This window comes from Phyllobates terribilis, unplaced genomic scaffold (genome assembly GCF_046119375.1).
Source record: "Phyllobates terribilis strain yellow unplaced genomic scaffold, ASM4611937v1 Scaffold_5__5_contigs__length_657084704, whole genome shotgun sequence".
NCBI lineage: Eukaryota > Metazoa > Chordata > Amphibia > Anura > Dendrobatidae > Phyllobates > Phyllobates terribilis.
This window is the reverse complement of record NW_027362765.1, coordinates 45,824,916-45,848,769: the sequence shown is the minus strand read 5'-3', so window position 1 is coordinate 45,848,769 and position 23,854 is coordinate 45,824,916. Positions and strand designations below refer to the sequence as shown.

Genomic DNA, 23,854 nt, shown 5'->3' with positions numbered 1-23,854 from the left:
CTAATCATGGGCGGTGTTAGACAAAGTGGAGTCCTGGACAAAAGTTTAAAGTGGGGTCCCAAATGCTAACGTATTGCACCATCGCACAGACATACAGTACAGACCAAAAGTTTGGACACACCTTCTCATTTAAAGATTTTTCTGTATTTTCATGACTATGAAAATTGTACATTCACACTCAAGGCATCAAAACTATGAATTAACACATGTGGAATTATATACTTACCAAAAAAGTGTGAAACAGCTGAAAATATGTCTTATATTCTAGGTTCTTCAAAGTAGCCACCTTTTGCTTTGATGACTGCTTTGCACAATCTTGGCATTCTCTTTATGAGCTTCAAGAGGTAGTCATCGGAAATGGTTTTCACTTCACAGATGTGCCCTGTCAGGTTTAATAAGTGGGATTTCTTGCCTTATAAATGGGGTTGGGACCATCAGTTGTGTTGTGCAGAAGTCAGGTGGATACACAGCTGATAGTGCTACTGAATAGACTGTTAGAATTTGTATTAGGGCAATAAAAAAGCAGCTAAGTAAGGAAAAACTAGTGGCCATCATTACTTTAAGAAATGAAGGTCAGTCATTCCGAAAAATTGGGCAAACTTTGAAAGTGTCCCCAAGTGCAGTTGCAAAAACAATGAAGCGCTACAAAGAACCTGGCTCACATGAGGATTGCCCCAGGAAAGGAAGACCAAAAGTCACCTCTGCTTCTGAGGATAAGTTTATCCGAGTCACTAGCCTCAAAAGTCGCAGGTTAACGGCAGCTCAGATTAGAGACCAGGTCAATGCCACACAGAGTTCTAGCAGCAGACACATCTCTACAACAACTGTTAAGAGGAGACTTTGTGCAGCAGGCCTTCATGGTAAAATAGCTGCTAGGAAACCACTGCTAAGGACAGGCAAAAAGCAGAAGAGACTTGTTTGGGCTAAAGAACACAAGGAATGGATATTAGACCAGTAGAATTCTGTGCTTTGGTCTGATGAGTCCAAATTTGAAATCTTTGGTTCCAACCACCGTGTCTTTGTGCGACACAGAAAAGGTGAACGGATGGACTCTACATGCCTGGTTCCCACCGTGAAGCATGGAGGAGGAGGTGTGATGGTGTGGGGGTGCTTTGCTGGTGATACTGTTGGGGATTTATTCAAAATTGAAGGCATACTGAACCAGCATGGCTACCACAGCATCTTGCAGCGGCATGCTATTCCATCCGGTTTGCTTTTAGTTGGACCATCATTTATTTTTCAACAGGACAATGGCCCCAAACACACCTCCAGGTTGTGTAAGGGCTATTTGACCAAGAGGGAGAGTGATGGGGTGCTACGCCAGATGACCTGGCCTCCACAGTCACCAGACCTGAACCCAATCGAGATGGTTTGGGGTGAGCTGGACCGCAGAGTGAAGGCAAAAGGGCCAAAAAGTGCTAAGCATCTCTGGGAATTCCTTCAAGATTGTTGGAAGACCATTTCTGGTGACTACCTCTTGGAGCTCATCAAGAGAATGCCAAGAGTGTGCAAAGCAGTCATCAAAGCAAAAGGTGGCTACTTTGAAGAACCTAGAATATAAGACGTATTTTCAGTTGTTTCACACTTTTTTGGTAAGTATATAATTCCACATGTGTTAATTCATAGTTTTGATGCCTTCAGTGTGAATGTACAATTTTCAAAGTCATGAAAATACAGAAAAATCTTTAAATGAGAAGGTGTGTCCAAACTTTTGGTCTGTACTGTATTTCGGTTGTATTTACATTTCCTGAGTTCAGGCCACTAAACTAGAGTGATCGACAATATTTAAGTCGTTCGTTGCTTGTTTCGTGGCCTCTTTACACCGGCTGAGGAAGAATGATGGAGATAGAATGATCACTAATAGATCAGTCTGTCCACACACACTATCATGTTATCGGCAGCACATCTGCAGTTTACATCGGGCGATGTGCTGCTGAGAACAATGATTTTTGTTCTGGCATAAACAATCCAATCACTTGATGAATGAGCAGCATTTTGCTTGTTTAGTAGAATACACCCCATAGTCCTCCACATAGTATAATGCCCCCCGTAATCCTTCATATTGTATAATGCACACCCCATAGTCATCCATATAGTATAATACACTCCCCATAGTCCTCCATATAGTATAATGCACAGCCCATATCCTCCCTATAGTATAACGCAATCCCCATAGTCCTCAATATAGTGTAATGCATCCCATAGTCCTCCATATTGTATAATGCAGCCACATAGATCTCCAGTATTATGACCACCACGTACTCACTGATTTAAAAAAAAATACAATACTCACCTCTCCTCCTCGTTTTCCCACTGATCCGTTTTCTGCAGCGCGTCTGAGCAACTCCACTGTCAGGCACAGTGATGGAGTAACGTCATTGTGCCCGCTCCTGCATCATTGCTTTCAACTGTATCGGCATCTATGGCTGGGGGTCCCTGGGGGAGTGGGTGCCCAAGGCAAATGCCTACTTTGCCTGCCCCTAACGCCGTCCCTGCAGTGACCAACATAGCCAGTGATTGGGAGCAAGGAGGAGACGTCTTATTCTGCAGTTCAACTTATGTTTCATGTTATGAATTGTGATAAAGATCAGATAAATCAAAATTCTAAAGCACAAAAGCCTCCTCCTCTGTGTGCAGATAAATAAATTAGCGAATAGCTGACAGTTTCTGGAAGAGTAAACTTTTTTTTTCTTGTGTTTGTAATTTTTTTAAACACTGTACTTTAGATTTAAGATATAAAAATAAAGTTTAATAAGTTTGTTCCTTGCTGTTCTAAACATACCCACAACAAAGAGGAAAAGTATAGCTTGGTTCTTTTACCCAGTGTATGCCAAAGTGCAAGAAGTACCTATTGACGCTTTGAAAAATTATCTGTGCATGTGATCTAGTGTGTCACCCAGGGAAAGGTCTTGGTGGCCTATCAAAATGGCAAGTGGTGGCTGTGAGAAGTGTGGTGTGGATGTGTGAGATGACTGTGGGGTGCGCTCAGGGCCGGCTTCAGCACCCGCCGCACCCGGGCAAGTGCCGTGGCCCTGAGCAGGCAGGGGGGCCCGCTCGCCGTCGGGCACCCCGCCGCGCTATGGGACCCGTGAGCAGAGGAGAGCAGTGCCAGCGCCCACTTCCCCCCCCCCCCCGCTTGCTCAGGGCCCCGGCACAATACTTACCTCTCCCCGTGCCTCCACAGCAGGTCCTGTCTCTTCCGCGGCTGCTGGACAGTGACGTCTCAGGTCAGAGGGTGCGGTGACGTCTTTAAACCACGCTCGCTCCTGAGCCGCCACAGGCAGTGCAGAGCGAGAAGACGCCGGCGCGCATGAGGAGTCCGGAGCAGCGGCAGCAGGTGAGGAGTGAGGTGAGTATTTAATTTTTTATTTTTTTTTATTGTATGGAGGCATGGGGCATTATATGGTGGGGTGGGGGGTGTGTGACATCCTGCATGGGGTAGTATAAGCAAGGGGGGGTGTGACATCCTGCATGGGCATTATAAGGGAGGGGGGGTTTGTGACATCCTGCATGGGGCATTGGAGGGGGGATTTGTGACATCCTGCATGGGGCATTATAAGGGAGGGGGGTGTGACATCCTGCATGGGGCATTATAAGGGAGGGGGGGGTTATGACATCCTGCATGGGGCATTATAAGGTAGGGGGGGTTTGTGACATCCTGCATGGGGCATTATAAGGGAGGGGGGGTTGTGACATCCTGCATGGGCATTATAAGGGAGGGGGGGGTGTGACATCCTGCATGGGGTAGTATAAGCGAGGATGGGGGTGACATCCTGCATGAGGCATTATAAGAGAGGGGGGGTTTGTGACATCCTGCATGGGGCATTGGAGGGGGGATTTGTGACATCCTGCATGGGGCATTATAAGGGAGGGGGGGTTGTGACATCCTGCATGGGCATTATAAGGGAGGGGGGGTTTGTGGCATCCTGCATGGGGCATTATAAGGGAGAGGGTGTGTGTGACATCCTGCATGGGGCATTATAAGGGAGGGAGGGTGTGACATCCTGCATGAGGCATTATAAGGATGGAGGTGTGACATCCTGCATGGGGCATTATAAGCGAGGGGGGGGGGGGACATCCTGCATGGGGCATTATAAGGGAGGGAGGGTGTGACATCCTGCATGGGGCATTATAAGGGGGGAGGTGTGACATCCTGCATGGGGCATTATAAGGGAGGGGGATGTGACATCCTGCATGGGGCATTATAAGGGAGGGGGTGTGTGTGACATCCTGCATGGGGCATTATAAGGGAGGGGGGATGTGACATCCTGCATGGGGCATTATAAGGGAGGGGGGTTGTGACATCCTGCATGGGGCATTATAAGGGAGGGGGGTTGTGACCTGCATGGGGCATTATAAGGGAGGGGGTGTGTGACATCCTGCATGCGGCATTATAAGGGAGGGGAGGGTGTGTGTGACATCCTGCATGGGCCATTTTTAAGGGGGGGGTGACATCCTGCATGGGGCATTATAAGGGAGGGGGGGGGTGACATCCTGCATGGGGCATTATATGGGGGGAACAGCCTGCATGGGGCATTATGTGGGGGGAACAGCCTGCATGGAGACTTATATGGGGTCCAGTATTCTGTATGGAGCATTTTATGGGGCCAGTATTCTGTATGGAGCATATTATGGAGGCCAGTATTCTGTATGGAGCATTTTATCAGGGCCAGTATACTGTGTGGAGCGATTTGCCAGTTTCTGAGCTTTTGTAGAATTTACTATAGATATCGCTCATCTAATATAAGAAGTGAAATCTTTGTCCTTGTACTATATATCTATATTTCTCTGCGGTATCTGTGCATCATGAATCGTGCGTGATATGTGTTAAATGGGCCACTGAGACTTTCGCCCGGGGCCAGAAAAACCTGGAGCTGGCCCTGGGTGGTCTTAGCTCATTTTCAGCCTATTGTGGTAGTTGAATGGACAAGTGATTGTGAGAAGCCGAGACCCCCTTTACAATCACATCCAAGTGACGAGTGCAGCTAGTGGGTGATGTTTGTCATTCCAGTTCATACGATCTGAGGATACAACATCTACACGTTCTATCTCCTCATATGTTCCCCTTATTATCTCCTTAATTGTGTTATTACATGGGATCTTTATGATGTTACATCGTCATTTTTTTCCCATTTAGGTCCCTACAATAGTGAATCCTCTCAGTGGAGATCTTCTATATAAGAACATTTTCCTGATTGATCCATCAAGGATGGATATGGACAAGGAGAAGATGGCGGAAAGGATATTACATCTTACCCTAGAGATCCTCTTCCAGCTTACTGGAGAGGTGAGAGATTCTGATGACGTCGCATTACATCATTCTTATCTATGGGAATAACAGATGGACAGAACTGGAGAGGTGAGGACTCTGGAAATGTCTGTAGTGAGATTTATTAATGTGTCTCTCCATAACCAGGATTACACAGTAGTGAAGAAGACCTCTAGGGAGCGCTGTCAGGCCTCTGTGTCTGAGGGATGGGGAAGACCCCTAAGCCCAATCATGGGGCCTCCACCTCATCCCCTGATACATGAGAACATCAATGATCAGAAGATCCTAGAACTCACCTACAAGATGATTGAGCTGCTGACTGGAGAGGTGACACTGCTGGGAATGCTGGGACATTATACAGTAATTATATGAAGGGATCAGGGGATAACAGTATCAATGTGTATGTGTCAGGTTCCTATAAGGTATCAGGATGTCGCTGTCTATTTCTCCACGGAGGAGTGGGAGTATTTAGAAGAACACAAAGATCTCTACAAGAATGTCATGATGGAGGTTCCCCAGCCCCTCACATCACCAGGTAATAGGACTAAATACACACAGCCTATGAATATCTGTATGTAAAGAATGAACTCAGTCCCTGTATGTGTTTCCTATAGTTGTATCCAATAAGAAGGCGACACCAGAGAGATGTCCCCGTCCTCTTCTTCTACAGGACTGTAAACAAGAAAATCCCAAGGTTCTTCAAGATCATCAGGTAGATGAAGAGAAGGTGTCATGAGATCTCCTCTTATGATGTGTAGACGGCTGTGAAGGTCTTGTATTCAGTAGTAATTATCCACCAGTATTATCTGTTTTATACTTCAGTAATAATGAGAATGGTGGAGATGGCTGGATTAGAGCTGATCATAGATGTGACTTCTCCATTTGTCTGTGACTTTTACAATATATGTTTCAGGGTGAAGATCTGATCCATATTAATACTACAGAGACATATGTGACGGGTGATGAACGGTGTAAAAAGGAGATTCCTACATATGACTACCCAGGTGAGTAGTAACCACTAAATGCAGAGAAGTCACAGATTCTTCTCAGCCACTGGCTGTCACTGCTTTATCGGCGTGTAGTCCGACTAAATCACAATTGAAGGTCACCATCAGGGCGGTGTCCATTTTGGTGGAGTCGGTATAAAATGGACCGACTCCAACTCTTAAAATATATAATAAATTGGGTACAGTAGTTCAATGCAGTTTGTGGGGAATATTTTTTCATAAGAATTTGGGAAAGTTATGAAATGTCCTATTCCTGATCTAAGGGTCTAGACTTTTAGCTGAGATAAATCTGTGCTACAGTAAATTTATCACTTAAACATGTATGAAGGAGTCGTAGTCGTGGAGTCGGTGTCATGGAAATTGAGGCGCCGGAGTCAGAGGTTTGGCTTACCGATTCCACAGCCCTGGCCACCATTCTGCCTCTATTCCACTGCATGCTCCTCCACCCAAAACTGTCCTTATTAGTTTGAGCATATAAATAAGAAATTGTTCTGGAGCCATCCATTGTTGAATCTGCAAGGCCAGAAAGTAAAAATTCCCCCCCTATTAGTAGATGAAATTAAATGTAGTATTTTTTATTGTCCAAATGTGAATTTCTGTAAAATAACAGCAGAGTTTCCTTTTATCCTGACTTTCTGTGAGAAAAGACCTTTCTAGTAGTGATGAGCGAGCATGCTCACCACTATTCGCTACTCGCCTGAGCATCACAGTGCTCGATAGGTTCAGTGCTCGGCGAGTATTTTTCGAATGCTCGGGCGCGAGCTCGGGTCCCCGCTCCGCATTTTTGGCACTTTTTAGACAGCCAAATAACATGCAGGGATTGCATGCCAGTCACTGTAATGCCGTAGCCATGTTGGTTGTGACATTACAGTGATTGACTGGCCGCATAGCATCATCGGGTCTACACTGTGTTCCAAATTATTATGCAAATAATATTTTCTCAGATTTTCCCAAATTACCTATATGAATTGCAGTCATTGTAATTTTCCAGTCAAATAACTATTAGAGTACAATTGAAAGGTTTTTGTACAAACTGCCTATGATAACAGTATATTTTAAAAAAAAATAAAAAACTCAAACTGCACTCAAAATGCATGTTCCGAATTATTATGCACAGCAGAGTTTTCAACCTTTTCATTTTAATAAAGAACAAAAAAATGGTCATTTTTGAAATTATAAGCATTAGCAAGTTATTACAAACTGAAATCAAACAGTTTTCAACTCAAAACTTTATTCTAGGTGATGTTACATTTGCACATAGGACCGCTTGTTCGAAAGGAGCTTCTGAACTCTCTCGTCCATTGAATTTGTCAGGTTTTGGATGGTTTCTGCTTTAATTGTTTTGCATGAGGACAGAATACCCTCCCAGAGCTGTTGCTTAGATGTGAACTGCCTCCCGCCATCATAGACACTCCTTTTGATGATGCTCCAGAGGTTCTCAATGGGGTTGAGGTCAGGGGAGCATGGGTGCCACACCATAAGTTTGTCCCCTTTTAAGCCCATAGCAGCCAGAGATGCAGATGTGTTATGTGCAGCATGAGACGGGGCATTATCATGCATGAAATGATCTCGATCATCCAGATGGATGGAGTGGAGGATGGCTGATTGATGGACACCCCATGCAAACACGGCTACGGCGTTAACAAGGAGGAGGTAGAGTAATGTTTTGGGCTGTAATCATGGGAGAGAGATTGTCGGCCCTTTTAGGATCCCTGAAGGGGTAAAGATGAACTCCATAATGTATGTTGAGTTTCTCAAACAGCACTTCCTTCCTTGGTTCAAGAAGAAGAACCGTGCATTCCGCATCAAGATCATTTTCATGCATCATAATGCCCCGTCTCATGCTGCACATAACACATCTGCATCTCTGGCTGCTATGGGCATAAAAGGGGACAAACTTATGGTGTGGCACCCATGCCCCCCTGACCTCAACCCCATTGAGAACCTCTGGAGCATCATCAAAAGGAGTGTCTATGATGGCGGGAGGCAGTTCACATCTAAGCAACAGCTCTGGGAGGGTATTCTGTCCTCATGCATAACAATTGGAAGCAGAAACCATCCAAAACCTGACAAATTCAATGGACGAGAGAGTTCAGAAGCTCCTTTCGAACAAGCGGTCCTATGTGCAAATGTAACATCACCTAGAATAAAGTTTTGAGTTGAAAACTGTTTGATTTCAGTTTGTAATAACCTGCTAATGCTTATAATTTCAAAAATGACCATTTTTTTGTTCTTTATTAAAATGAAAAGGTTGAAAACTCTGCTGTGCATAATAATTTGGAACATGCATTTTGAGTGCAGTTTGAGTTTTTTATTTTTTTAAAAATATACTGTTATCATAGGCAGTTTGTACAAAAACCTTTCAATTGTACTCTAATAGTTAGTTATTTGACTGGAAAATTACAATGACTGCAATTCATATAGGTAATTTGGGAAAATCTGAGAAAATATTATTTGCATAATAATTTGGAACACAGTGTATATCAGACCTGGTGCCCCAATGCTCATCACAGTCTGAACGTACCACAGCTCCTGGCCAGAATATGAAGCAAAAAAGTATACAGATAGGACAGCACGGGGTCACAGCTGTTTCTTTTTGTGAGATAAAGCATTTTCCTGCCTGTTTTTAAGCAATGTTTTACCTCAAAGAAAGAATCAGTTGCAGCCCCATGCTGTAATGTCTGTATAATCTTTTGCTTCCTCCCCTGCCCAGTAGATGTGGTATGATCAAGCAATGTTCCTGCATGGTTAGACACAGCCATTACACAGTACACAGCAGGGGCACATTTATAAGATTATCTCAGCACAGGAACATTTTATTTAACACATCCAATTGTGGAACTTATTATTCAAAGATCTATTGATTTAAAATGTTGATTAAAATTAACTTTGTTCATGGAAAAAAACCTTTAATTCTGCTCAATATTCAGTGATACAATTAATATTAATAGAAAATAATTGTAGTTAATATGTTAATATTCATATTGAGCATTATTAATTGGTTAGCCCTCCACAAAAGACACAGTGCCCATCCTTGGTCTATGATATACTCTGATACATCAGATGTTTTACAAAATATATCTTATTATACAGTATACTATCAGATGTCTGTAGTCACATTGTTGCGCACACGCCCAGACTGACTGGCGTGAGCATGATTAGTGATCCCACTGTACCATGAACCGAGGAGTCCCTGGACGGGCGTAACTAAGTATCAACTTGGTCCGACCAAGGTCACACGGCGGCTCAGTCGACCCCGTGAACCAGGGAGGAACCGAGCAGAGGGACCAGGTGCTACTCCAGGTTAGACCCCGGTCACAGCTGTTGACCCACACTGGGGAATGCAGGAACAGGCAGGTTAGGCTGGCATACAGACAGGTGGATACTGGCAGGCACAGCACAGCTGGTATGCAGACAGATGCGGTAGACAAGCAGAGCAGAGCAAAACCTGCAGGTGCGGTAGACAAGCAGAGCAGAGCAAAACACGCAGATGCGGTAGACAAGCAGAGCAGAGCAAAACCCTCAGATGCGGTAGAAAAGCAGAGCAGAGCAAAACCCGCAGGTGCGGTCGACAAGCAGAGCAGAGCAAAACCCGCAGGTGCGGTAGACGAGCAGAGCAAAACCCGCAGGCGCGGTAGACAGGACAGGGCTCTGTTCACATGGAACAGACTGGAAAACACAAGAAGATAGCTGGAACACAGGAGTTAGATACGGAGGCAGGGAAACAGAACGAGCAGAACCAGATACACACAAGGTACTTGCAATGAAGTAGCGAGTGGACACAAAACTCACAAACAGAAGTACAGAGACAACGAGTTGGAGTTAGGTGCAGGTTCAGATATTGCAGGAAAAGGGAAAGGTACAGACATAGAGACAAACAGGTAATGGACTAGGACACTGTTCAGACAAGATCTGAACCAGGAACAAGATACAGGAACGAGCCTGGGAACTCAACCCCCAGGGTGGCGGAAACAGACTAAAAGTCACAGGTACAGGTAACAGGCCTGGGTATACAGCCCCCAGGGTGGCAGAAACAGACTAGATACAGGACAGAACCTGGCAACTCAGTTGCAAGAAACACACAGATGGAAAGTGTTGCTCAGGCACCTCCTAGTGGGTGGAGGGGGTTTAAGTATCCAATGACTCACAGCAATAGGCCGGGGACGCGTTAGGACTGCGCACACTGTAGCTTTAAGAATCAGGAAGTAACAGCACCGCCGCCCTAAGCCAGCAGGCAAGAGACATACAAACAGCAGGTACTGGAGCAAAATGTGCAGCCTAGCCTGATAGGTAAGATTGCGGTCTTGCATGGTGGGAGGTGGTAAACCATGCAAGCACGCCGCCAGGGATGTTACACACATATTCTCCTGTATACTGTATGTGGTATACTATGTGCACAGACATCAGATGTTATGTTCAGTATAATACGTGACTGGTGTAGTATCTGATGTCTGTAGTCATCGTATAATATATACCATCACATCACAGCATAATATATACTAGTTACATATTATCCTGTATACTATATGTGCTATTCTATATGCACAGACATCCCATATTATATACAGGAAAATAGGCAGATCATAGAATCATAGAATGGTAGAGTTGGAAGGGACCTCTTGGGTCATCTGGTTCAACCCCCCTGCTCAAAGCAGGATTCACTAAATCATCTCAGACAGATGTCTGTCTAGCCTCTGTTTGAAGATGTCCATTGAAGAGGAACTCACCACCTCTCGTGGCAGCCTGTTCCACTCATTGATCACCCTGTCAAAAAGTTTTTTCTAATATCTAATCTGTGTCTCCTCCCATTCAGTTTCATCCCATTGCTTCTATTCTTTCCTTGTGCAAATGAGAATAAAGATGATCCTTCTACAATGTGACATCCCTTGAGATATTTGTAGACAGCTATTAAGTCTCCTCTCAGTCTTCTTTTTTGCAAGCTAAACATTCCCAAATCCTGTAACCGTTCCTCATAGGACATGGTATGCAGACCGGTCACCATTCTGGTCCATCTTCTCTGAACTTGCTCCAGTTTGTCAATGTCTTTTTAAAATGTGGTGCCCAAATCTGAACACAGTATTCCAGATGAGGTCTGACCAAAGAGGAGTAAAGTGTGATAATGACTTCACGTGATCTGGACTGTATGCTTCTGTTAATACATCCCAGAATTGTATTTTCCTTTTTTTGCTGCTGCATCACACTGTTGACTCATGTTCAGTGTATGATCTATAAGTATACATAAGTCTTTTTCACATGTACTGTTGCTTAGCTCTATTCCTCCCATTCTGTATATGATTTTTTCATTTTTATTGCCAAGATGTAGTACTTTGCATTTTTCCCTGTTAAAAACCATTCTGTTAGTTGCTGCCCACTGCTCCAGTTTATTTAGGTCTTTTTGAATCCTCTCTCCCTCTCTCTTCTCTAGTGTTAGCTATCCCTCCTAGCTTTGTGTCATCAGCAAATTTAATGAGTTTACCCTCAATTCCTTCATCTAAATCATTGATAAAGATGTTGAACAACACAGGTCCCAGGACAGACCCCTTTGGTACCCCACTTGAGACATTCATCCAACTGGATGTGAAGCCATTTACGACCACTCTTTGAGTCCAATCACTAAGCCAGTTATGAAGCCACCTAACAGTTGCCTTGTCCCTTCCATACTTGGTCATTTTTTCAATAAGGATGGTGTGAGATACTTTGTCAAATGCTTTGCTGAAGTCAAGATATACTATATCTACAGCATTTCCCTGATCCACCCAGTCAGTGATTCTGTCATAGAAGGAAATTAAGTTAGTCTGACATGATTTGTTAGTTACGAACCCATGCTGACTCTGGTTAATCACTTCATTCTTATCCAGGTACTTACATACATGCTGTTTAATAATTTGTTCAAAGATCTTTCCTGGTATAGAAGTCAGACTCACCGGCTTATAGTTCCCTGGGTCCACCTTCTTCCCCTTTTCGAAGATAGTCACAACATTTGCTCTTATCCAGTCTTCTGGGACTTCTCCTGTTCTCCAAAAATTTTCAAAGATTATGGAGAGTGGTTCTAAAATTTCTTCTACGATCTCCTTCAATACTCTGGGGTGTAATTCATCTGGACCTGGAGACTTGAACTCATTTATGTTAGCTAAATATTCCCTCACAATCTTTCTGTTTACAGATAACCTGGATTCTATTCTATTAAAGGATCCTGCCTTTAATAGGACCGTGAAGATCAGTTGATGTTACATTTTCTTTCTGAGAGAAAACTGATGCAAAATAGGAATTAAAAAGTTCTGCCTTCTCAACATCCTTTCTTACCATTTCACCATTTTCATCCTGTAAAAATCCTATAGCATCTTTGACTTTTCTTTTACTTTTGACATACCCCCAAAATCCTTTTTTATTGCTTTTGACATCTCTTGCAAGCCTTAATTCATTGTCAGCTTTAGCTAACCTGATACGTGCCCTACAGGTTCTGCAGACTGCATTATAATCTTCTTTACATATGCCTCCCTCTTTCCATTTGATAAACATTTCTTTCTTTCTTTTTAGCATGTGTTTAAGTTCTGTGTTCATCCATCCTGGTTTCCTTAAATGCTTCCCATTTTTCCTACTTTTTGGGATTGTTAACGATTGTGCTTTGAGAATCTCATTTTTAAAAATTTCCCATCCTTCCTGGACATTTTTGTCTTTAAGGACATCCAGCCATTGGATCCCTCCTATTCTCTTTCGGAGTCGCTTAAATCTGCCTTTCTGAAATCTAACCTTGAAGTTTGAGTCTTCCTCCTCTAGTTATCCAAAATTCTATAATAGCATGATCACTGCCTCCTAGGGTCCCAGCCACTTTTACCTCCTCAACCATTTCCTCCCTGTTTATAAGGATTAGATCCAAAGTAGCAGATCCCCTTGTTTTCTCCCTTACCTTTTGGAAGATAAAGTTGTCAGCAAGAGAGGATAAGAATTTGCTTGACCTGTTAGTTTTACTTGAGAGAGATTCCCAACAAATGTCTGGATAGTTGAAATCTCCCATGACCACTATGTCATATTTTTTGGAGAACTTGGTCATTTGATACATAAAGAGTTCATCCATATCTTCAGCTTGCCCAGGTGACCTGTAGTAAATGCCTACAATGGTGTCCTTTCCGTTGTTCTCTCCTTGTATTCTTACCCAAACAGTTTCCACAGAACTCCCAGTCTCTGGAGCTTCAATCTCTGTGCAGATATACGCTTTTCTAACATACAATGCGACACCTCCTCCTCGTTTATCAAGTCTGTTTCTTGCAAATAAGTTGTATCCTTTTAGCCTTTTATTCTAATCATGTGTATCGTCCCACCAAGTTTCAGTGATTCCAATGACATCATATTTCTTTTCCTGCGTTAGTAGTTCCAATTCTCCTTGTTTGTTTCCCATGCTTTGTGCATTTGTATAAAAACATTTTAGTTTTTGATTGGTTTCTCTTCCTCCTATATTTTTATTATTTAGATTTTTTTGCCTTTGTTCTTCCTTTCCACTTCCAGTAGCAGAGATCTCAATAGTATTTATCAGCTGTATAGCTTTTTCTGGCCCTTTGCTTCTGTAGCTTCTGAGGGTTCGGTCGCTACAGAGGTATTGCATCTCTCCCAGAGGTGCGATATCTCACTTCCAGGTAAGGATGGAGTGTGGCTCAGGACCCTAACACCCACATGCACTACACCACATTTCCGGGGGGCCGGGCGACAATGCTCCCAAGAGTGAGCACAACTGTCCCTGTCCCTGGCTGGAGTGGGGGGAGGGAACACCTAGAAAGGGGGAACCCGGTGGTGTGTGGGTGGGGAGAGTAGATCCTGGGTGCACTGGGTAGAAGATATATAAGGTGGGCACCATCTTAGATAAGTGTTCAGTTCAGTAAGAGAGAGAAGAAGACAGGGAGCAGGGGCTCTGTACGAGCTCTGCTCCGCGGGCAGGCCAAGTCACAAGGCCTGGGCCTGGAGGAGAAGAAAGGAGAGGAGAGGAATGGAGGAGGCTCCAGGAGTGGAGTGAAGGTACCCCAGGGGTGCGGACCGGCCAGTCGCCACCGTATGCCCGCCGCTACCAGAGTAGGGGGGTCAGGCCAAGAAAGGGAACCGGATCCCTCATCTAGTGGAGGAGAGCAACTACCCTCAGCTAGTAACCGGAGGCCGTGGCATTGCACGTGTTACGGCCCCTCACTACACCCGTTAGGAAGGCATCATATAGGGCCCAGGGAAACGGAACATACGTTTGCCCGCCAAGGCCCGAGGCAGCTGGACAGAAACGTGGTTAATTGTGGGGTACGACAGGCCTGAGAAAGGACACACGAAGGGGGTCCTGAACAGCATTCCAAAGATACCTGGGAGTTGGCCGAGCCCCTCACTTGGTGAGCACAGTACGACGTGGGCAGCCATTACCTGCAGAAGTGGCTTGGAGTGTAAAACTGTGAGTAAAGACACTGGACTGCATCACTGGACTCTGAGTCATTACTGTTGCTCCCGCGCACCATCACCCCCACCATCTGCACTCACTGTCCTGAGGCTATACTCCTCCCGTGGGGAGTTATACTACCCTCTGCTGCGCATACAACATCAGCCTCCGTGGTCTGCCCCGCAGCGGCGGTTCTCAGTGACCGCAATCCACGGGTGGCGTAGTCGGACATTTAAACATTGAAAACCAAATAAACAGATCCGCCACTGGTTTGACCACCCTGAGCCCCGGGACCGGGTCGCCGCCACGGATACTGCAACCCCCAGCATTACACAGAGACCCGGCTCCGGGTATTCCCCACACACACGGCCCAGACGGCTCGTCACTTCCCTTCCCACATTGTTCTAGTTTAAAGCTCTCCTGATGAGTGTAGCAAGGCGACTTCCAAATACACGTTTTCCAGTCTTCGTAAGGTGCACCCCATCTCTAGCAAGTAGTTCATCATATAGGTAATTCATTCCGTGATCCAGAAATCCAAATCCTTGTTGACGGCACCATCGACGTAGCCAGTTGTTTACCTGTAGAATCTTATTCCACCTCATTGTTCCATGGCCATCCACTAGGAGGATGGATGAGAAGACCACCTGCACTCCCAATTCTTTCACTTTCTTGCCTAAGGTTTCAAAGTCACTGCAGATGGTTTCCAGGTCCTTTCTTGCGGTGTCATTTGTCCCCACATGTATTAGCAGGAATGGGTAGTGATCTGTAGGTCTGAAGATTCTTGATATCCTGTCAGACACATCTTTAATTTTTGCACCTGGAAGACAGCACATTTCTCTTGAGGTTATGTTTGGTCTGCAGATAGCGGCCTCTGTTCCTCTCAACAGGGAATCCCCCATGACCACCACTCTCCGTTTTTTCTTCACAACATTTTTCTTTCTCCATCCAAGGTTATTCATTGCTGGCAAAGTCTTATTTTGCTGTATTTCTTCATGGTTCTCCTGCGTGAGAGCCTGGTACTGGTTCCTGAGCAGTATAGGTGCTGACTGCCTCTCGATCCTCCTGCTTCTGTGGGTCACATGCTTCCATTCCTCTGTTTCGTCAGGTGCAGTTCGAATTTCTTCTCTTTCTGTATCATGAAGAGATAATTCTGCTCTGTCCAAGAACTCTTCACCTTCCTTAATGATTTTCAAGGTAGTTAACCTCTCTTGTAGATTTCGCAACTTTTCCTCCAACAGGGACACAAGCTTTCATTTCTGGCATGTGAAGTTTGGCTTTTCCACTGGCAAGTCTGTGAACATGTAGCAGGATATGCAGCTCACCAAATGGCTCCTGGACTCTTCCATTTTCTTATTGTTAATGTGTTATGAAAACAGTGAAAAACCGATGTCCTCCTTTCAGCTCAAACGGCCAAAATCCAGTGTTCTTTGAGCTCGCGGAGACTCTTCACTTATCCCAAAATGCTGTGGGAATATGCAAATTATCTCCTCAGGACTCCTCCTCTGGTTTGATGGTAAAACATCTGATGTCTGTATCACAGTATCTATACCAGTCATGTATTCTCCTGTATAGGGTATGTGCTGTACTGTGTAAACAGGCATACAATGTTATATACAGGATAATATGTGACTGGTGTAATATCTGATGTCTGTAGTCACAGTGTAATATATACCGGTCACATGCTATCCTGTATATAATATCTGATTTTCTGTATCACAGTATATATACAGTCACATATTATCCTGTATATACAGACATCCCCTTTATATCTCCTTTATATACTATGTGCACAGACATTATAAACAGGATAATATGCGGCTGGTTTAATATCTGATTTCTGCAGTTCTAGTGTAATATATATGATCACATATACTGTACATGACATCTGTATCACAGTATATATACCAGTCATATATTCTCCCGTATAGGGTATGTGCTGTACTGTATAAACTGGCATGCTATGTTATACACAGGATAATATGTGACTGGTGTAATATCTGATGTCTGTAGTTACATATACTGTATATGACATCTGTATCACAGTATATACAGTGGGTACGGAAAGTATTCAGACCCCTTTAAATTTTTCACTCTTTGTTTCATTGCAGCCATTTGGTAAATTCTAAAAAGTTCATTTTTTTCTCATTAAAGTACACTCTGGAACCCATCTTGACTGGAAAAAACAAGTGTAGAAATTTTTGCATATTTATTAAAAAAGAAAAACTGAAATATCACATGGTCATAAGTATTCAGACCCTTTGCTCAGTATTGAGTAGAAGCACCCTTTTGAGCTAGTACAGCCATGAGTCTTCTTGGGAATGATTAAACAAGTTTTTCACACCTGGATTTGGGGATCCTCTACCATTCTTCCTCTCCAGTTCCGTCAGTTTGGATGGTGAACGTTGGTGGACAGCCATTTTCTGGTCTCTCCAGAGATTTTCAGTTGGGTTTAGGTCAGGGCTCTGGCTGGGCCAGTCAAGAAGGTCACAGAGTTGTTCTGAAGCCACTCCTTTGTTATTTTAGCTGTGTGCTTAGGGTCATTGTTTTGTTGGAAGGTGAATCTTCGGCCAAGTCTGAGGTCCAGAGCACTCTGGAAGAGGTTTTCATCCAGATATCTCTGTACCTGGCCGCATTCATGTTTCCTTCAATTACAACCAGTCGTCCTGTCCCTGCTGCTGAAAACCCCCCCATAGCATGATGCTGCCACCACCATGTTTCACTCTTGGGATTGTATTGGGCAGGTGATGAGCAGTGCCTGGTTTTCTCCACACATACCGCTTAGAATTATCACCAAAAAGTTCTATCTTTGTCTCATCAGACCAGAGAATCTTATTTCTCATAGTCTGGGAGTCCTTCATGTGTTTTTGAGCAAACTCTATGTGGGATTTCATATGTCTTGCACTGAGGAGAGGCTTCCGTCAGGCCACTCTGCTATAAAGGCCCGACTGGTGGAGGGCTGCAGTGATAGTTGACTTTGTGGAACTTTTTCCAATCTCCCTACTGCATCTCTGGAGCTCAGCCACAGTGATCTTGGGGTTCTTCTTTACCTCTCTCACCAAGGCTCTTCTCCCACGATTGCTTAGTTTGGCTGGACGGCCAGGTCTAGGAAGACTTCTGGTGGTCCCAAACTTCTTCCATTTAAGGATTATGGAGGCCACTGTGCTCTGAGGAACCTTGAGTATTGCAGAAATTCTTTTGTAACCTTGGCCAGATCTGTGCCTTGCCACAATTCTGTCTCTGAGCTCCTTGGGCAGTTCCTTTGAGCTCATGATTCTCATTTAGTCTGACATGCACTGTGAGCTGTGAGGTCTTATATAGACAGGTGTGTGCCTTTCCAAATCAAGTCCTTTCCGTTTAATTAAAGATAGATGGACTCCAATGGAGGAGTAGAACCATCTCAAGGAGGATCACAAGGAAATGGACAGCATGTGACTTAAATATGAGCAAAGGGTCTGAATACTTATGACCTTGTGATATTTCAGTTTTTCTTTTTTAATAAATTTGCAAAAATTTCTGCATTCCTGTTTTTTTTTTCAGTCAAGATGGGGTGCAGAGTGTACCTTAATGAGAAAAAAATGAACTTTTTAGAATTTACCAAATAGCTGCAATGAAACAAAGAGTGAAAAATGTAAAAGGGTCTGAATACTTTCCGTACCCACTGTATACCAGTCATGTATATCCCGTATCTATCTAGTAGACTTGTGCTTATGTGTGACCACATTTACTCTGGGGATGTTTTTTTAAGAGTGTAGAAAAGCACATTGTACCTTGATTTACTACACATCTGAAAACGTATGTCCGGCTTAAACAAACTAACACGTAAGCATAATATGCACTGCGCCTGACCAGTACAAATTCTCATCTGAACTGGTCAGGTTGCTGTCAGTTCTTTCCACGGGCCACACTCAGACAAACAGTACGGTCGTATGAATATCGCCAATGAAGCAGCCAGAAGTAAACTTGTTAAACAGTTAGTCCGGGCTTAGGCTACAAGTCTGCAGTCACTCTGTGTGACTGCAGACTTGTGAATCATCACATAGTACGTAGTGCATACTGTGAGGATTCTCTGGTGCCGGGAGCAGCGGGCACGTGACTGAAAGTATGTGATTTGCACATAACCACCCAGCTCCAGAGTGACTGCAGACATGTAGCTTAAGACTGGAGAACCCCTTTAAGGATGGACCGCTACTGGTACAGCGACCAATTGTAATGGCAGGTCAGCCCCATATATAATTGTATAGCGTGAACCTTCAATTCCCAGTATGTCCTTAACAATGGTAAGAAAATGCTGGGAGTTGTCAGCCATCATCAGACTGCAGAGCATACAGGAGCCACAGTACTGATGAGACGCAGGCAGGATCACAAATAAACATTTACATCCAGGTACCTTATAGGTGACATCTTCTCCGATTCAAGTCGTTCCCATTCCTTTTGTCTCCATGTAGTACAGATGCCATGATGAGATTTTACGCCCAGAGCTCTTCTCTGTAGACTTCCTTCTCTGTATTCAGCAGCACTTCTTGACACGGTGTCCTTAGAAATAAAAATCATTAAACTGGCCCATAAATATAGATATCTCCCATGCTGCGCCACTGAATATATAATTTTCCCCATTTGAATATAAGAGCAAGGGAGCTGCGTCTCCCGGTCAGCTCAGCGGCCTGCACAGCTTCTTTTGGCATGCTAAATGCAGCCCACAGGCCTTATGTTGTCCAGGCCTGCTCTAATTACTCCAGAAATTACCCAATTTTTGTCTACAGTAGGTATTGCACAGTGATTCTTTACAGTAAGATTAGTGAGACTTTGGAACTCTGACACATGATGTTGTAATGGTTGATTCACTACTAAAATTCAAGAAGGGCCTGAATGTCTTTCTTGAAAAATATTTTACAGTTTATGGATACTAGATTCTGTGATGGGACGTTGATCAAAGGAACTAATCTGATTGATGTATGTGGAGTTGGGAAAGAATTTTTCCTTAAAATGGAGCCATTAGTGTCTTTTCGATTGAGGTTTTTACCTTCTTCTGGTTCAACGTGTTAGGATATACATTGGGGAAAATAAGTATTTGGTACACTGCCGATTTTGCAAGTTTTACCGCCTACAAAGAATGGAGCGGTCTGGAAATTTTTAGCGTAGGTACACATCAACTGTGAGAGCCAGAATCTTAAAAAAATCCAGAAAATCACATTATATGATTTTTACATAATTAGTTTTTATTTTATTGCATGAAATAAGTATTGAATACAATAGAAAAACATAACTTAATATTTGGTACAGAAACCTTTGTTTGTAATTACAGAGGTTAGATGTTTTCTGTAATTCTTGACCAAGTTTGCACACACTGCAGCAGGGAATTTGGCCCACTCCTCAATACAGATCTTCTCCAGATCTTTCAGGTTTCTGGGCGGTCTCCAAAGATTTTCTATTGGGTTCAGGTCTGGAGACTGGCTAGGCCACTCTTGGACCTTGAAATGCTTCTTACCGAGCCACTCCTTAGTTGCCCTGGCTGTGTGTTTTTGGACATTGTCTTGCTGGAAGACCCATCTTCAATGCTCTTACTGAGGGAAGGAGGTTATTGGCCTAAATCTCGCTATACATGACCCCTTCAATACGGTGCAATTGTCCTGTTTGCAGAAAAGAACCCCCAAAGTATGATGTTTCCCCCACCATGCTTCACGGTTGGGACACTGTTCTTGGGGTTGAACTCGTCTTTCTTCCACCAAACTCGGCGAGTGGAGTTGATACCAAAAAGTTCTATTTTGGTCTCATCTGACCACATTACCTTCTCCTATGCCTCCTCTGGATCATCTAGATGGTCTTTGGCAAATTTCAAATGGGCCTGGACATGTGCTGCCGTGAGCAGGGGGACCTTGCTTACCCTGCAGGATTTTAATCCATGACGGCGTAGTGTGTTACTAATGATAATGTTTGAGACTGTGGTCCCAGCGCTCTTCAGGTCATTAACCAGGTCCTCCCATGTAGTTCTGGGCTGATTCATGACCTTTCTCAGAATTATCCTTACCTCAAGAGGCGAGATCTTGCATGGAGCCCCTGTCCGAGGAAGATTGGCAATCATCTTGTGTTTTTTCCATTTTCTAATAATTGTGCCAACAGTTGTTGCCTTTTCACCAAGCTGCTTGCCTATTGTCCTGTAACTCATCCCAGCCTTGTGCAGGTCTACAATTTTGTCCCTGGTGTCCTTAGACAGCTCTTTGGTCTTGGTCATGGTGGAGAGATTGGAGTGTGATTGATTGAGTGTGCGGGCGGGTGTCTTTTATACAGGTAATGAGTTTAAACAGGTGCAGTTGATACAGGTAATGAGTGCAGAGTAGGAGGGCTTGTTAAATAAAAACTAACATTTTTTAGGAGTAGTGAAAATTTTGACTTCACAGGTAATCTCTGAAAACTAGCACGCTGTGGATGCTGTAGAGTGAAAATTGCATATATGCCATGTTAGTGCCCAATATGTGGTGACCAGCTTGTGCTTCTGTTGACATGACCACCATAAATTTTTAAGTGGCTTTTTCCTGCTGCAGAAATGCCAAAAATGTGGACGGTAACAGTATTTGAGCACACTGCAGAACTCCGAAGCAAGGAGAATATTTGGATTTGGGAGCACAGATTTTGCTGGATTGGTTCATGGAAGCCATGTTGTTTTTCAAGGTGTTCTGTTAACTGTCTTTGTATTGGTAAATAATTTAATTTTGCTGCATAACTTGCAATTTCTTTGGGTATTTTAGAAATGTTATAAAAATAAAATTCAGCATGATGTATTCAAAATTATTCTTTATTATTGGCAGATGACTGCTCCAAGAGATCAGAGGGACAACTGACATCTTCAATTTTTTTATCAAATGACCTTGATATCCCTCAAGATATAACTGACGTCTATGTCCCTATTCCGGAAATACCGTCATCCTTTCACAGGAAAGATCTATCATCTGATCCTTTTAAACAGGTTATATCTTCTGATTCAGCACAGACTATTAAGAAAATTAAAAGTAACAAAAAAGGCATTAAAAATTGTACTGCTCTTACAGCAAACAAGCCATTTTCAATTGTAGAATGTGAAAAAAGTTTTTCCCTCAAAATGTCTTTTGTTACACATCCAAAAATTCACATTGAGGAGAAAACATTTCCTTCTTCAGAGTGTGGGAAATATTTTAACCCGAAATTAGAGCTTGTTAGACAAAAAAGAGTTCAAGGAACGGAAAAGCCATATTCATGTTCAGAATGTGGGAAATGTTTTGTAAGTAAGTCAAAACTTGCTGCACATCAGAGAACTCACACAGGGGATAAGCCATTTTCATGTTCAGAATGTGAAAAATGTTTTGCAGATAAATCATATCTTATTAGACATCAGAGAACTCACACAGGGGATAAGCCATTTTCATGTTCAGAATGTGGGAAATGTTTTGCAAAGAAATCAAGTCTTGTTATACATCAGAGAACTCACACAGGGGAAAAGCCATTTTCATGTTCAGAATGTGAGAAATCTTTTACAGACAAATGTAATCTTCTTACACATCAGAGAACTCACACAGGGGAGAAGCCATTTTCATGTTTAGAATGTGGGGAATGTTTTGCAAGTAAATCAGTTCTTGTTAAACATCAGAGAACTCACACAGGAGAGAAGCCATTTCCATGTTTAGAATGTGGGAAATGTTTTGCAGAAAGATCAAATCTTGTTGTACATCAGAGAACTCACACAGGAGAGAAGCCATTTTCATGTTCAGAATGTGGGAAATGTTTTGCAAATAAATCAGTTCTTGTTAAACATCAGAGAACTCACACAGGAGAGAAGCCATTCTCATGTTTAGAATGTGAGAAATATTTTACCAACGAAAGGAATATAAGACATCAAATATCTCACAAAGGTAGAAGCCACTATCATACCTAGAAGATTCATTTTGAAATGGAAACAATGGTCAGATTGAAATGAAATTTTGCATGGCTGTAGGCCGGACCCTGAATTTTATGATACAGAAATTGTTTAGCTGTTTTCAAATCAATTCTAGGGGCTGCAACCCTCCAAACACCCCAAATTGGAAAGTGGCTAGAACAATTTCAAGGAAGTCGACTTTTCTCTGAAACTGTTGAATGGATTGGTTTCAAAATCTCATCAGTGATGGTCAATTGCCTATCATTTGTGATCCTGTCAAGTTCAACTGCCTAAACTGATAAAAACTATCCCTCCGGGGAAACCGTAGACGCAAACCCTCCTCAAAGGGTTGAAAATGGGGCGATAATGATAACCTTGGTTGAATCAGTATGCTTTCAAAGGCTCTGGAAGCTTGTCAAGAAATCGGAATGTTTATCCCCACTTTCAGGGGTTTTGCATGTGTACCCCTTAGACTTTACCCCCTAAAAACTCATGTTATGCAACGAGAACAATATTATGTTCATCTCACATCTTCTGATCATTCTAACCAATTTGCATCATCCGATTACCTGTCAAAAGCCACCAAGGGGTAAAAACACCCTGAACACTGCCCTTTGTAAAAGTGGGGGGGTTGGGGCATTTTGGACACAGTCAGCATGGATTATGGTGTGTAATGCTGTAGTAAGGCGTGCGCCACATTTTTGTGGCACTACTGGCACCCCAACCCTCATTTTGGGGGGGAAACACAAAAAGGACTCCAAATTTAAAACCCCATGAAATGAATTTTTCATAATGAAGGGAACATTTTGAAACTTGATTCAAAAGGTGGTGTAAGCCTCCTCTCCATCCTCCCAAAACCCAATTACTGTACAAAAGAAGAAACCACTCCTTTCAACTCGTTTTCAGGTCTGCACTTGTGTTTCTGCTGAACTTGTGATTTTAACCATTGTTTCAGGTGTCTGTTGGGTTTTTGTTTTTCCTTACAGATATGCCTTAAAAACAGTTGTTAGCCCTTACATGGGAGTGGGAGAGGGTTGAAAACCTCTTAGACCTGTTTTCTTGGGGCATTATCTTGTTTGTTTGGCCCATATGGCAAGATCAGCGTTCTGTCAGGTTGTCCTCGTGCATTCACATGAGAATTTTTGAATGTGAAAAAACTATTTACTGAACATTTTGTTTTTGCTCTTTGGAGTTTACAGCAGAGATTATTGAGCTCTCCCCCACCCCCTCCCCATGTTTTTCCTTTTGCCTTGCTCTGTTGTTTGTTCTTTTTAATGATGCATGGAATG

At 43.3% G+C, this 23,854-nt stretch overlaps 1 protein-coding gene across 1 annotated transcript in view; it reads left to right on the top strand.

Moving 5' to 3' along the window:
• Positions 1–22,611, top strand: part of LOC141271886 (uncharacterized) — a 46,397-nt gene extending 23,786 nt beyond the window's left edge. Inside the window, exons 2-7 of the mRNA XM_073682096.1 lie at positions 5,138–5,287; positions 5,417–5,596; positions 5,681–5,804; positions 5,884–5,981; positions 6,183–6,273; positions 21,484–22,611. Coding sequence (XP_073538197.1) covers positions 5,210–5,287; positions 5,417–5,596; positions 5,681–5,804; positions 5,884–5,981; positions 6,183–6,273; positions 21,484–22,583 — 1,671 coding nt within the window. The 5' untranslated portion in view covers positions 5,138–5,209 and the 3' untranslated portion in view covers positions 22,584–22,611. The remainder of the gene's footprint in view (positions 1–5,137; positions 5,288–5,416; positions 5,597–5,680; positions 5,805–5,883; positions 5,982–6,182; positions 6,274–21,483) is intronic.
• The last annotated feature ends 1,243 nt before the right edge of the window (positions 22,612–23,854 follow it).